We start from the raw sequence: 15,273 nt of genomic DNA, 5'->3' as shown, positions 1-15,273 counted from the left end.
GTGATCAAGGACTTGGAGAGGCAGAGGATGCGACAGATAGAAAACCTCACCGTTCTCCAAAAGCAAAGGGACTTGACCAAGCAGCTGTCCGAAAGTAGCGACGCGTGACTATCATCTCACTGTAGTGTCTGTATAAAACGAGGTTACATGTGTGCAAACAGCGACAAAAAGTAAAAAAGCCATAACGGTGTAACGGAAATACGTTTATTGTCAACAATGCAATACAGCGACAGGACACAAAATGGGCGTGTTTCGCAAGCGGTCCACTCGATACTCACTTTTCAAGAAACATATTCCCCTTAAATGCACTAGCATTAATGAAAATAACTACACCGACGAGAATGTAAGTTTCACTTGAGGCTGACGGCCAATTGCCGCCTGCATGCCGTGGCTGCTGGATAAGCGCAGTGCACTGAATTACAACTAGGAGAATGGATCACAAAAGCTAGTGCACACAAAACTTGCTCATTACACAGTTCAACCTTCCAACAAGGCGAACGCCGTTTCCTCGCTAGTTACAGGTCAGTTCTCCTGATCCCATGCACGCAGTCAGTCACTTTTGCAGTCGCAAAGTTCGAAGGTAATGTATGCAGTCTAAACAACAATAAGAGGACAAACGAAATACACAATAGTGATGATGCGTGCACACATACATACACGCACACACATCGAATTATATTTACACGAGGCAATAAATAATGTCTTATGCTAATGGGCACAGCATAACAATTAAGAACTGAAACTATTTTCGCGAACTAGCTGCATTGCAGATGGTGCCACATTTAGGACCACATCGTATGACAATATTAAACCTGCTGTTAATAAAAAGCAGCCTAATTCCAGTTTACGGGGGAGATTTAAGCAGCCTTTTATAATACACTATTACATAAAGGCCAGATAAGCAGCTTGACAAATGTTCTAATGCCTGGCTAGAGAAGTGACTAAGTGATTTTAATAGACATGCAGCTTTCCTGTTATTACAAATGCCCGATTCTCACTTCAGGAACATGCTCCTCCCATGCCAGAAGCACAGGTACATTAATGTGGAATGCAGCAACTGGTAAAATGTCCAGTTTGAAAATATAGCATTCAAAACATGTTAAGAAAAAGCAAGTAAATATGTAGCATATGCAATCCTTGACACAACACCGAAACACCAGCAGACAAAAATACTTTTCTCTTTGTTCTCTTGGAATTCCAAGCTGTTATGCAAGAACCAGTATGTATTGCTGTCACTCATTTTGTACTCACACTCCTGCACTTGGTGAAATTCAAATGAAGTGAGCTTGGTGCAAGAGCTGCAGTTCCACTATGCAGGAAGTACGCTATACACTTCTGCCATGTATCTGTTTTACAATGCGTGTTGGGTTTGCCCTATCTACAGTGTGCAACATCACTGCACCTGCTTACAAGCCTGCATAGAGTTTATGCGCTCACATAGGTGGGGGCAAAGCCTTGGTAATGAAAGCTAATAAGAGGATGTACAGCTACAGTAAACCCTCGTTATAACAAAATCACTGGGACAGGAAATGGAGTTTGTTGCAAGCAGCATTTCATTAAAAGCAAAGAGGCTCGAAAATAGGCACAGGAAATGCACACTCTGTCTGGAGGGCTCATAGAGCATACTATCATGGACAAATGAAATGTGAGAATAAGTTAGGGCTAATTAGAGAACATTGTTTCATTTACATGGAGAAGCCTTTGCATATTGGCATTACTTCAGCTTGTAGACATAGTTTGAGGCCTGCATCATCATTGCCTATGGATAGCAGAGGGTATACAAAACTGTACTTTCATGGTATTATTCTTAAAGGGACACTAAAGGCAAATATTAAGTCAAGCTAAAGTGATAGATTAGCGCTCGAGAATCTCTAAGGCGTCAATATTATCGCGAACAGAGCCTTAATAATCGAGAAATTGAGGTAAATGCAGGACATGGTTAGAGACTCCTCCGGGACATTCAAGCACTTGCCCGATGATGAAAGCACCCCTCGGTTAAATTCTGTCACTAGTACTCAACCATCCGTTGCAAAAACCATTCTTGCATAGTATTATAAGACGAAATAAAATGCTACTTGAGCAGTGCTGTCTCATTCTTTAGAAAAAAGAGCTCACTGAAATCACCCTCGACAATGACGCGGGTGGTCGAAAGGGTTAATGTTCACTCAACTCTGCGCCGTCCACGCTTTCGCGTTTCAGCAGTTTCGTTATCGCGTAGTGCTGTGCTGGTTTTGCTGGCTCGCGAAACTAGCACAAACTGCAAGTAGCAGATAATTCAACTTCCATGTGAGGTCGTGGGGTGCCCAAGCGGCCTACGTCACTTGACTGACTTGACCAAAAAGCAGCTGCAGCGGCGAATCCACCACTCTGTCTTGGCTCAGTACCGCCATCTGTCAGGCGGGGTTTTACTCACCGACTGCAGCAGAGGGTGGTGATAGCGTATGCAACGTCACCACTCTCCCAGGTGGGTGGCGGGAGATTTGAATCTCGAAAAAGGCATTCGGACCCTTCAGATGCAATTTTCTTGTAAACTAACTCTTTTCTTGGCGCAAAACAAGCGTTGCGAGGTTTCTGTAATGGTATTTAAACAGTCCACGTTGACTAAGTATTTGCCTTTAGTGTCCCTTTAAAAGGCGCTCTACTTCATAATTTTCTGTTTGAGTTACATTTGTCCACACAATACAGTGCATTGAAATGAAGTTGCACTGAATGGGGACAATATAAAAGCAGTGAGATTATGATGATGCCTATCAGCAGCTACGTTATCTTTCAGTTATGATCACATGATACAACCACTATCCCAAAGAGCTGCTGCCAAGGGGTGGAATGGCATTCACAGCAGCATTTGCCTGTCCAGGTTGACACAAAGAAAAGCAAAGGGTAGCCACTGCACGCTGCACCAAGCTGTCCTACGCAGATTTGCTGCTTGGCACTAAACAGACACTGACACTACCCCAATTTGAATGACCCACTGTAAAATGCGTGCATTGCATTCAGAACTATGCAGAATTTAGACTAAAGTGATTTCATTAAACGAAGGTTTACTGTATCTGCTCTTAATATACAGTCGAGCCTCCATACAACGAAGTGCATTCAATATGAAAATAAATTCATAATATCTGACCTTTTTTATGAGGATATATTTGTTACATGCTGATATCAGCGAGAAATATTTCATATTTACTTGATCTGAATATCCATTATATCCGTGTTCGCTGTATCGAGGTTCAACTGTATCGCACAAAGCAAAATGCCACAATTGACGAATAAATTTCATGAGCTGTACATCTGACGCTGCCAAGCTTTGTACAGCATTGCACATGTACAAGTATCGCACACTTCAACATCTAGAAGCCAGAGGATTAAAAGAAAACTTGCTGCATCTACTCAATCTCTAAAGCACTGCAGAGTTGCCATGGCTTATCACAATTGTAACACGAGGGGAAAGGGGGGGGGGCACCCTTTCCAAGGCCAACTAGCTATAACAGAGTCATATCATTTACAGTGGGTCTTACCTTATTTACCTAAAGTACCAGTGAATTAAGAATGCAGGCCAGTTCATTACTTTCCCAGAAACGCCCTGAGAAGTCATCATGCAGTATGACTAAACACATTCTCTCTTTGTTCTTAGTCAAACAACAATAACTAACATTGCAAGTCTGGTATCTAACTACATTTTAAGTGCAATGCCATCATGATCGCTATAGGACAAGTACATAACGAGGCTGCTGGTGCCACTGCTGATTACAGTGGCCCTGTAGCAAGCAAAGAACTGTACACTTCACTACCAATGAGAGGTTATTTATCAGCTTCCTGTAGTTCCAGTAGAGCCACAGCTCCCAGCAGTGTTTCGTCTAGCTGGCTCACAGTGGAATGAGACAGTGGCAGAACAGGGACATTAAAGAACACTGTCTCGTTTCTCTGTGCCTTTCATTCGGTGTTTTGACATGCTGCAGTGTTATTCCAGGGCATGCACTTCCATTTAGGAAATACGGTATGACTAACTTACATTACTTATACCTGCCTAACTGCGAGCTGTCAAATCTGTAAAAATCTAGTGGCGTACTACACAGCAAGGAGGGGAAAGAGGATATCACACTTTTTTTTTTTGCATTTGTCCTGACTGCACGCCTTCTGCGGGATACATATGCGCTGTATTAACGATGATTTACCTTTATACCTGGCACACAAGCAGCAGGAAAATTGGAACGGCACAAATTGACGAGCAGCGCACTGACTTTTTGAGAAACTATGCTGTTGTGTTATGCTGTTGCCGATTTCGCTTGCTTCAGGAAATCGTTTGAATTAACTTGCTCAAAAAAGGTACCCCCTCTGGTTTTTTTTCACCGCCGGAAGTCTTCTAAGAGTATGGTTGGATATCACCAAGGAAAACCTTTTGCAACAGTATTTTTCGTACAACTTGACAAAACATTTGTAAAATTTTTAAATGAGCCCGAATTCATTAACATCACAGAAAATTCAGGAGAACTGGCAAGTATGCATTACTTCAATGTAAATCAGCCCACTGTTTACCTTAACGTGTTCAAATGCACCGAAAACAGTTAACAGAGGTTAAACACTTTTCAAGTAATAGATTGAATAATTTGGATCAAATTTGGATATCATCGCCAGGTTCAATTAAGGGAATTCCGCTGTTTATAGTAAAAAAATTATAACAGTTTCTCCTGCAGACTTTCAGGCATATCCAATTGTATTTCACAGCACTTGCATTCTAAAGCAGTTCAAGAGCTGCTCTAGAAACGTAACACTCAAAAACATAAAAGATTGGAGAGGGATTGAGGGTTTTTGGTAAGAAATGCCCAGCAGTTTACAGAATACCAAATGAAACAGCTCAAAAACAAAACCACACGCACAGCTAACAATGCTGCCAATAAAGGTCTCTGACCAGGTTCTGAGAAGTCGCATGTTCATATGGCCAGATGTGAGAGAACTGTTGGTGTACGTAGCACATTAAAAAAATGTGTTTCTTTATCATGATACACACAGTGCACCAGTGTTCTTTCTCTGAGATGAATGAAAACAATTTTAAATTAAATGAAACAAATTTACCAGAAGTGCACAAGTCCCATTACAAAGCAATGAAAAGAGCTTTGTCCCAATCCATTTTGCATCACAACATCCTTGCAGCTCCGAAATGACCAGGATAATCATGCTCTTGGAGAAGCATCCAAGTTCCACTTTTCAGCACACAGGTGGTATAGAAAATAAACATAAGAGCTACAAAAGATACTCATGATGATTCTGAAGTATACAACCTTACCACGGCTTTGCAGAATTACACACAACTGTGAGGAGCGGCATCAATGTAAATGTTAAATTTAGGAGATTTACAGAGTGTGTCCATTAATACACAAGCTGTTCAGGTCCGAAGACTTGTGTTCCTGGGTTATGCCCATTAGTACATCAGGCCTTCAAGTCTTAAGACTTCCTCTAATCTGTAATAGCTACATACAAAGAGAAAAATGCGTTATGACCCAAGATACATAAAAAGCTATGTGTGATTGCTTACGGTTTCAGTATTCTTTCTTTCGTTAATGTATTGTTTATGGTGCTGCATTACAATAATGTTCTCTTAATCTGTAATTAACAAGTAAACACACAAAGTTTGGCTGTCAGCTCATTGCAGCATGTGCGGGTGCCTTGCCTTTGTTAAACGAGTGCATCATTCTGAGTAGACGTAGGGATTGTATAACACGAGAAATTATCGAGGCCAGAACGGTTGCACATTCAGGCGATGCCTGTTTCAGCGCCCTTCCGGTTGTGTTATCAAAGAAGTTAAGATTTCTTATACGGGAGTGAAGATACCTCCTCCTTGACATTGGTACAACTTTTCATTGCACACACTGGTACTGTTGATAAAACATAATGGTCTGTTGTATTTAATGCACCTTTCTGAAAAATACTTGTTGGAAGCTAGTGCTGTGGGACGTCTCATCTGCCTGCTCATCTTGCCTTTTTTGCTGTGCAGAACTTATAGTGAGAACAGCCCAACAATCCAACTTCTTATTCAGAAGCTATCTTGTACATGCATGTACAGGGCCAGGCTGACCCCTGTTTTCAAATCATCATAATTTAGCAAGTTATTACTGTATACAGATGAAATACAGTGTAACCACAACGGGGACAGACCTCAAAAATAAGCTATGAGTTGATTATTACAAATTCAAGTTCATATAATGCTGCACACAGCAACTAAAGTCACAGATTACGAAAAGCAAGGAAGAGGCGTACAAATGCTAGGACAACTAGTGCTTGTAGACGTCTGGTTAATCCTGACTTTGACCTACCACGGTAGCTCGGCGGCTACGGTGTTGCGCTGCCAAGCACGAGGTTGCGAGCTCAACTCCATAACGTGACAGCCAGATGACGACAAGGGCGAAATGCAAAAACACTTCTGCAATGCGCTTTGGATGCAGGTTAAAGAACTCCAGGTGGTCAAAGTGAATCCAAAGCATGTCCTTCATAACCTACTGTGCATATTCAAGACGTTAATTAATCCCTGAAGCTTTAATTAAAAGTTTACTCCTGCTCAGGTTTTCCCTATGAGCTCAGAGCAGCATGACCAGATGTAGAAGTAGAGCCAATGCCAAACTGCCTCTGCCTCGTTCACTTTGCATCCAAAACACCTAGAAAAATATCTGCTCCCGGAATACATTGCTTGATGTTTTGGGCAAGCTTTTCGCAATGGCTCACACACTACACGGTGGCTATGCCCTTCTGCTGTTGACCATGAGGCTGGTGATTCGATCCTCAACTTTGGCGGCCAATTTCTGATGTGGGAACACAAAAACTTGTATGCTGAAGTTTGGGTCTTGAGAAACACGAGCAGTCAAAATTATTCTGGAGGCCTCCACTATGATGTCATTTGTAGCCGCTGTATTACTTTGGGGCAAGAAGATCAATCAATCAATCAGTCAACACTGGCACAAATACTTGGCGGTCAAACTTAAAGCACTAAAACTGAATTATCTCCCACAATATTCACTGCATGGTTAAGAAATAGTTCCAGCACCTCCAGGCTGAAAATCGCAGAAGCCAAAACCCTGCCGACTCCACATTTTGAAGTGGGTGTAAGCGTACAGAGTTTCATTTTAATTGTATGTCTTCTGATTGATGCCTTCAGTGCCACTGTGTGTTTGTCAAGATATCACAGATGGAATTCTTGCTGCTTTGCCAAACAAGCCTCTTTTGCCTTAACTGCCATAGATGACAGGCAATCTAGATCCCTGCATTTTGTCTTTGTTTTTCTCCTGCCAGAGAAGAGCCACAGACTACACCAAAGGCAGAATTCTCAGCCAATTACTTTTGAGGATACCTTCACTTTTGCATGACATAACTAATGTCTACTGTGGTGTCTTAATTAATGAAGTAAAGGGCACCCTGTTCATTGACTAACCAATGGAATGTACACTGAAATTGATGTGATCAAATGTGATCGGCTGAGAATATGGCCCTAGGTCACCATGTTCTGCTATGTTGCAAGTTGTAATATCTTGCATGTGCTTACTACCATCTTTTTGCTATTGTCCTCGTCACACGTATTACATGAGACATGCTTCTGAGCCTGTGCGATGCATATTCCAAACACAAACTATCAAGATTGCAAACTAAGCAACAGTTTAGCATTTCGCATGTTCATCTCACATATGTGCCTCGGTGCAGAGGGCTGAATTTGAAACAAGTTGCCGCAAGACAGCAATTCTTCTTTCTTTCTTTCTTTAGTTCCTTTGGTTATTTTGGCTCCGGAACGACTTTCACTGGATTTGAATGGCCTTTATCAATTGTCCAGTGATCTGACAGTGACCTTCAAACTGCTTTTGTTGGGTTTTTAGATTCTGTTGGGCAATCTAGCAAGACGTTCCTGCCACGATATTGACAATTTTCCAGGCAAGAAGGCTACGGGAACAATACCAGTTACTTTTGCACAAGAAAAAGCCATTGGTTCTTCCTGTTCCAACATTGCTGGATGAAGTTGAGAATAATTTTGCATCTGCATAATACAATTCTTTTCACTGAGCACTACTGAACCTTTTCATCTTTAGTATTGACTAGGCAATCAAGGTGATGATGGCAATGTTTAAGCCAACAACGATGAAGGGTAATGAGAATCACAGTGAAACAGAAACAGAATAAAGTTGTCATCTTATCAAGCAAAGACCGCTAGTCTGTGACCCAAAATGAGGCGGCGCACACAAATACACGTGCCTGCAGCTGTTGTTACGGCCCGCAACTTAAGAGTGTAGTGCTACCACATTACGCTGCTTCAACACACGGATAAGTTACCTCATCAAAGCATCAAAGATGCGGCCAGCCTGAAAGCTGATGTCTTCGTCTGCTCTGAGAACAAGCGTTCGTGTCTTGGCTTGCAGATGTTCTCTGGAAGGGGTACCCCATAGTGCTGCATACAGAGTCTCGGGGGCAGCTGCCCTGTACTCCGAGGGCAAGTCCAATAGGTTGAGCTTCTTCTTGACCGCGTAGCTGATAATGTTTGCCAGGTAGGTCAGCACTCGAAGCGTGACTTCCCGATTTGAGTCCTCCAGCAGTGAAAACAGGTTCTGTGGTGCCTGTCAAGCAACATGTGGCAGTATAAGTAAGAGATTTTTTTTCCACAAACTCATGCATAGAGGTTGCATTTTACTATGTGCTCCGTGAATAGGAGTGCGAAGTATGCATGGCTCTTCAAGTTAGACCACTGGCTCAGTCACACAGTTCACACAGAGTCAGCATTTTGTGATGGACTTGATTTAATACCACATTTGTGGGCAATACTTGCCCCTGGTTCACCCACAATATATCAAAGTTCACCTCATCCGCACCGGTGTTACTAGAAAAACTTCGATTTCACTGAAATGTAATGATAGCGTCCTCTATCACTACTACGGTGGAAGATGCGGTGGGTTCACTCAATGGCTCAGTTTAATACATTACCTGCACCTTCTGCTGTAGCAGTGACAGATGGCACCACCTTTCCATTGCGGTGAAATCATCACTTTGGAAAGGTATTGCCACGAACACACATTTCTGATTTATTGGGCAAGAAACAGGCAAGTAATTCCTGCAAAGTAGTACCAAACTAAATCCACTGTGAATCGCTAAGATCTGTGCAATATATCAGTGCAACTGAGCCAGCAGTTTAGCTGGAAGAGTTATGCATACATGACACTCCTATTTAGGCGACACTCGGTACGAAAGCTTGATTCTGAAGTTATCATTTTGTAAACAAAATTCAGTTGTTGGACAAGAACGAAAGAAGCAGAGAAAGATTGTTTGCTTGTTTACAACCTTGGCTGCCAGCAAGTAGGGGACCATGCGGGAGTTGCAAGACAAGTTGACGAGTAGCTTTAGCGTCTGGAGCCGCACAATGTCGTCCGCGGTCTCCACCAGGATGCACAAGTGATACAGACGGCCACGGAAGGCCTCGTGTGTCTCGTCGCAGAGTGCCAGGTTGGTCAGGCAGAGCAGCGACACTGTCTGCAGGTAACAGCCCCCGTCCCGTGACACGGCAGCTGACAGCAGCAGAGGGATGCATGGCTGCAAACACAGAAGTTCCTAGTTGTTTCACTAATGTGATCAATGCCCAGAGTAATCTAGGGTGACACATAACCAATTGTTGGCCGAAGGAGTTAGTGACAATCCTTCTCTTCAAATGAGTGTCTTAAGAGGAAGCAGTAGCAGTAACCCTCCATATGTTACAGAGAAGTCTGGAAGGCAGAGGTGTTCTTAGCGAACCACTGAACCTATTTGAATGAAATTTGTTGCATGTAAAAGGAAACGTCAACTTCTAGACACTGTTGAAAGTGCACTCTTTCTCTCAAGCCTTCCTCTTCACAGTTTGGTTACCTACTTGACTAGAGCAGTGCTGCTTCTTGTTTTGTCTGGCTTTTTTGATTCTCATGCCATTCAAAGACAGTAATATGATTACATGCATTATACAATGCATAAAACAATTTTGGAATCAGTGCTGCCTTTTGATATGATTTTGGTTTACAATGTTGGAATCAGCTAGAGCAATGGACTCTATGCAACTGATTCTGGTGTACTAAAAGGTGAGATAACTGTTGAAAACCGCTAATGTAAGAGATTGGCATGCACGCACTAGTTCATGTGAACATATTCAACGAACGTTCGTGAAGGAAAAAAGTTGTAGAGGTGCAGTAAATGAAAAGCCTTAATTGCCACATAAAGTAGCAATGGCTGCAATACATTTGCTAGGCTAGCTGGTGGGATACTGCAAGTAAATGCCGCACAAACAGATGGGTGAAAGAGGCAAAAACCAGATGTGATGCAGCACTTCATCTCCCATACCATTCTTGCCTCAATCCTCATCTGTTTGTGTGTACATACTAGCGATATCTGGCCGGACAACAACAATGAGGAGGGCACAGTGAAAACTGATAACAATGGTACGACAATAATGATCACAACAATCGCATGGGACACTTATGGGACGATGACAACAGCATGGCAGGTGACACATCACAGGCTTGAAATTGGTTCCTAGGTGCAAAAAAAAATTCAGTTTTCTGTTCTGGCGACTTTGGCTGCCACAGACAGATGTTGATGATACACCTGTGACAGATATTATGGAATCTGGTTGAACTGCCCTTAAATGTCATCGCTGTAGGAGGCACAGCAAAGAATCTTGCCTGCAAGAGCCCTTGGTTTCTCTCATTAACAGCCATATTGGCAATGGCCTGTGTAGCTGCGACTTGTACTGCAAGGCAGTCATGGTCCAAGAGGTCCTTCAGCAATGGTAGGCACCCAACTTCGCACAGATAGTCCTGCAAAGTGAGACATTTGGTTTCATAAAAAGCTCTTTAAAACAGGAAACTATGTGCAATCTCAAAATGGGTCCAATTTAATCCCAAGAAACCATGCCGAAAAGGTTTAATTTATAGCACAGTTGTACCACTCGTGCTTCTTACATAAATTCCAGTTTCATGCACAAAGCACGTATCAGGTAAAATGTCTCTTGTACAACAGAAACGTACCTATAAGTCAATACCAGATATATGTGCCAACATATCATTAATATTATGGTAACTTATTTGTAGTGCTGTCAATCCTAGAGTAAGAAAGTGGTTAAACTATTACTAATAAATGGCTAATAAAAGGCTAATGTCCTTAAGCCATATCTAATGGCACACTCTTATTCTCGTTGCACATAGGCTTGGACTAAGTGAAAAGTATCTGAACAAATGTTCCATGAACTAAATGAAACCTATGTGAACAAACATCCTTAAACATTCTCTCTTCAATGACGCTTCTTGTCTCTGCTACTGTCAATCATTCCCAGTATTATTTAGGCAGTATCTTGTGATGGATTTAGCTAAAGATGCTTCTTCAAAAAGAAAAAAAGAAAGAAAAAATTTTTTTTCCATTTATCTTTAGGATTTTGAAATTTTGGTCAGTAGCAAAGCTTGTGATGCTGATCTTAAATCTAATCAGTTTTATTGTAGCTGTAATAGCTACTAAGTTCCGCCATCTGCAAAACGATTTGAAAGGTTTTTTGCAGGCACCATTTTGGCTTATTAAAACTTTTCACAGAGTGTCAGGCCATAAGTTATTTTGCTGCATATGAACTGTAGAGTGCTGAAAGCTATCTAAAATGTGCACGTAACATGCTACATTTCCAATAAAGGAATTGAGAGAACCAAATGTATATTTTGCATTCCCTGCAACAGCATCTAAATTTTTTTGTTAAGCATTTTGTAAGAAGCATCAATATTTTCCATAAATATCAGCACTCTACCTTGTCTGAAGAGGCTATGTGCAAAATTTTGTTGAAGTCTGATATCTTTAAGTGCCCTAAAGTTTGCAGACAACACATGAAAATTGCCTAAAAATGCAAATTGAGAAAAGCTCATTTCAGAGTTATTTAAATAGATAGCAGAGAAGCTTAAAACAGGCTACAAAATGATCATTTTACTTTTTTTCCCCCAGAAATATGAAACTTGAAGGTGTGCAATGGTGGACAACACTGAGGTTCCGAAAGGTAGCTGTTGAAAGATGGTCAACATTTGCGTAAATTTGTGGCTTCAAGAGCCGCAGTGATCGATTTAGATTAATTTTTCACCAATTTCTCGTTTAATTCAGGCTTTCTATTTGGGGAAATAAGGGTTGAATGAGCAAGAATAATTTTGCAATTAATAAACCAAAACTGACAAATTCCGCAAAATTTTGTTTCTTGAGGTACACCTGCCCTTCATACCACAATTGTGGGCATTACTTGCCGGCTTCGCCCACAATAAATCCAAAGTGCACACCATCTGCAGTGGTGCAGTTAGAAAATTTTTTTATTTCACTGCAATGGAATAATGGTTTTGCAGCTACAGTGAAAAGTCTGGCGGGTTCACTCAATGGTTCAGTGTGATACGTCACCTACAACTTTTGCCGTAGCGGTGACAGATGGCACCACACTTTCATTACAGCAAAATCACCATTTTTTGAGAGACAGAGCCACAGACACGCATTTCAGGTTTAGAGGTTCCACTAATTAAGTCGAACATATTTTCACAAATGTTCCACTTACTTAGTCGAACGCACCTGAAACAAGATTAACAGTGTACCTTGTAATACTTGAAAATTTTTTTAGAGAGATAGCAGCAGGAAAACAAAACTGTGTCAAGCCATGTTTTGTTAGAAAGTACACACAGATATAGCAAAACACAAACAAAAGCAGAGAGAATGGTGGCTTATAAAATTGAGGTATGCTTCAAGGTCAAGAGGCAGGCAGTGTCCCTGGAGCTACCAGTAATCTGACATTGTAATATTTGCTTTTGTGCTTTCTTTCTACACGAAAAGAGAATTGTTTGTCAAAAACCACCGCCATATCATGCTGCAGCTGGTGCAAGGGGTTAATCTGTGATTACAATACAAAGCCGCAGTTTTGTCATCAGAGCTGAGACATCAACAAAAACTACACACTCAACCTCTGTAGCAAGGCCCCTTTAACACATTAATAAAGATCTGCACCATCATAGTCAATCAAAAAAAATATATATGTGCCATCAAATTCTTCCATGTCAACAAAACAACTAGGAAAGAATGACGGCACAAACCTGATTAATTGTGAATGCTGCACAATTCGACATTGTAGTCAAGGTCTTCACGAGGACGTCTTCATTTCCCGACATCAACAGAGTCGCGAGACATTTTGCTTCATACAGGGTCATCACCCTCGCCTTGTTGTAGAGCCCGTGAAGCACCTCTTGGAGGAGCTCGTCGGTGTCCTTCACAACTGCACGGTAGAGAGACTTCTCTTTAATGTGATTGGCGCTCAAGTCATTACACTGCCAGTGCTGGGACGCATGAGGAGACAACCTCGCTGAGCGGCCTGAATTCCTCCTTTTTAGTGGTGAAGGTGGGCCCATGTGGACGTTTTCGGCTGAGCGACTCAAGTAGCAGTTGTTGGTGCTGCCATCAGCAACTGGGCTCAGGGCCTTGGGCGAGCCCCAAGGGGAGTTCTGCAAGCTGCGAGGCTTGAAGATGCGAGCAAAGTACTCGTCGTCGAACATTCGAGCCTTGAGGTTCAGTTCACGCACTTTGGCACGCACCGACTTTGGGATGAAGTGCAGCTCGGCTGGGGAGTTTGTGATGTACTCTTCGGGGGGGACGCTAAGATCCGTCTGACTTGAGCGGTGGCTCATGTCACGTTCTGAAATCGAGATTAATGTGGCAAGTTAGGGAAATCGCAGGCCAACATCTCTTGGTCTCGTAGAATGTTTACGTGAGGAATAAGCACATTGTGCAACAGATTCAAGAAATATGCAGCTGAAAACCGACAGATACCAGAAAGGCTAGTTCATTTCAGAGAAGAACAAAGCTATATATAGGTACAGAATAGACGTATGCCTGCAAAATGGTTTTTAGTCTCTTATCAGGCAGGCAATGTGGTTTTAAGATATTAGCAGGATATAGTTGCAAAGCAGGCGTATAATACTATACGCCTGCTTTGCAACTATATTCTGCCTGGTTCATCTGAACTGAATATAGGCTAGTCATGATAATAGCTTAAGTCCCATCACATATTTAGTGTCTATATGTTTTAAGCTACATTTTTCTTGAACTATGAAGCCAACAACATGCTCTTCTAAACGTGACACATTACATCATCAGATTCATAAAAATATCCACAAACTAGAAGCACAGAACATGAGCACTATTAACATGCGTTATGGTGCTCATCTTGTGATAGTGACAGGAAGGCAATAAATGTCAACACAGGGCAAAATGTATAAAAAGTCTGTGACAAACCTGGCTGTTCTCCTTTGAGTTTTCTCTTCTTTTTCAACTTCGCCAATTTTCGAGATCCTGGCCAGTACAAAAAGCTGATGTCAGTCAACGGCGCTTACAATGTCGGACGTATATAACAACGGTCAGAATGACAAGTCAAACATGCAATAACACGAGTTCTCATTGACATGAATTCGATGAGTACGTGCATTATGGGATAAACATTTACGTTGGCGGCGTGCAAACAAATTTAAAAGCAATCCAGGCGGTTTTCTTCACTTTGTCATTCAAAAGAAGGCTCTGCGAATATATCTGCAAAATGAATAACACGAATTCCATGGCAAGGCACCTTAAGCATTTAGAGCTATGAGCTTGACGTCTATAGCGCGGTTATCGATCTATAACAGAGCAAGGTCACTCGTTTACTAGGGCATTAGTTCACCGTGTACAAGCTGCTGCAGAAAAAAATCGTTCGCATATAGGCTCAGTGAAATATATATGGAAGATTGCATGCGAACGCATTAACAATCGAAAACAGACAGCAAATCATGCACAGCGAGTTGCATGCAGCACATGCTGCATGCAATCGAGAAAAACAAGTCGAACGCTTTAATTTTAGGTGTCAGTGCTGACTGTCAGCCCTGTCTTGATAAAAACAACACTCGTTAATAGGAGGAAATTTCCTTTCAAGGATTTGTGCTATCTAAACGCGATTGAACGACTGGATCACCAGATGATGCGGCGCCTCGGACGAAACCATTGCGCATGTCGCGGCATCCACTTACCTTTGTCGTCTCTACCATTGCCCTTAAAGCAAAACGCTGTTTTCAAGATCGAGTAACCGACGTAGGCAAAGCCAGCGAACACAGCTGAACATAAGGCTACACGCTTTACGGCTACATCTTCGCTAGCCATCTTCGCAATGCGCGAAAGCAAGTCAAAAACGAACAAAAGCAAACTTTAGGTGCTTACGGAAGTTGCTGGCGCCCCCTCTTCGCACTTCCGGCAGTTTCGCTT

At 42.0% G+C, this 15,273-nt stretch overlaps 1 protein-coding gene across 1 annotated transcript; it reads right to left on the bottom strand.

Annotated features, from left to right (window-relative positions):
* Nucleotides 1-182: 182 nt before the first annotated feature.
* Nucleotides 183-15,206, bottom strand: LOC135911632 (armadillo repeat-containing protein 10-like). Its single transcript, XM_065443970.1, has 6 exons — nt 15,042-15,206; nt 14,278-14,334; nt 13,083-13,678; nt 10,668-10,802; nt 9,304-9,552; nt 183-8,585 (listed from the first exon to the last, which is right to left on the bottom strand). The coding sequence occupies exons 1-6, from the start codon at nt 15,169-15,171 to the stop codon at nt 8,301-8,303; spliced, it is 1,452 nt and encodes a 483-aa protein (XP_065300042.1). The 5' UTR covers nt 15,172-15,206; the 3' UTR covers nt 183-8,300.
* Nucleotides 15,207-15,273: the final 67 nt, after the last annotated feature.

Source organism: Dermacentor albipictus, chromosome 5 (assembly GCF_038994185.2).
Source record: "Dermacentor albipictus isolate Rhodes 1998 colony chromosome 5, USDA_Dalb.pri_finalv2, whole genome shotgun sequence".
NCBI classification, from domain to species: domain Eukaryota; kingdom Metazoa; phylum Arthropoda; class Arachnida; order Ixodida; family Ixodidae; genus Dermacentor; species Dermacentor albipictus.
The sequence above is the reverse complement of the archived record's forward strand: the minus strand, read 5'-3'. Positions and strand labels throughout refer to the sequence as shown.

Coding starts and splice junctions, on each gene's coding strand:
- LOC135911632 (XM_065443970.1), bottom strand. CDS start 15,171: ATGGCTAGCGAAGATGTAGCCGTAAAGCGTGTAGCCTTATGTTCAGCT. Junction 10,803..13,082: donor CAGCATTCACAATTAATCAG/GTTTGTGCCGTC, acceptor CTCACTTTGCAG/GACTATCTGTGCGAAGTTGG. Junction 9,553..10,667: donor GAAACCAAGGGCTCTTGCAG/GCAAGATTCTTT, acceptor CTGTGTTTGCAG/CCATGCATCCCTCTGCTGCT.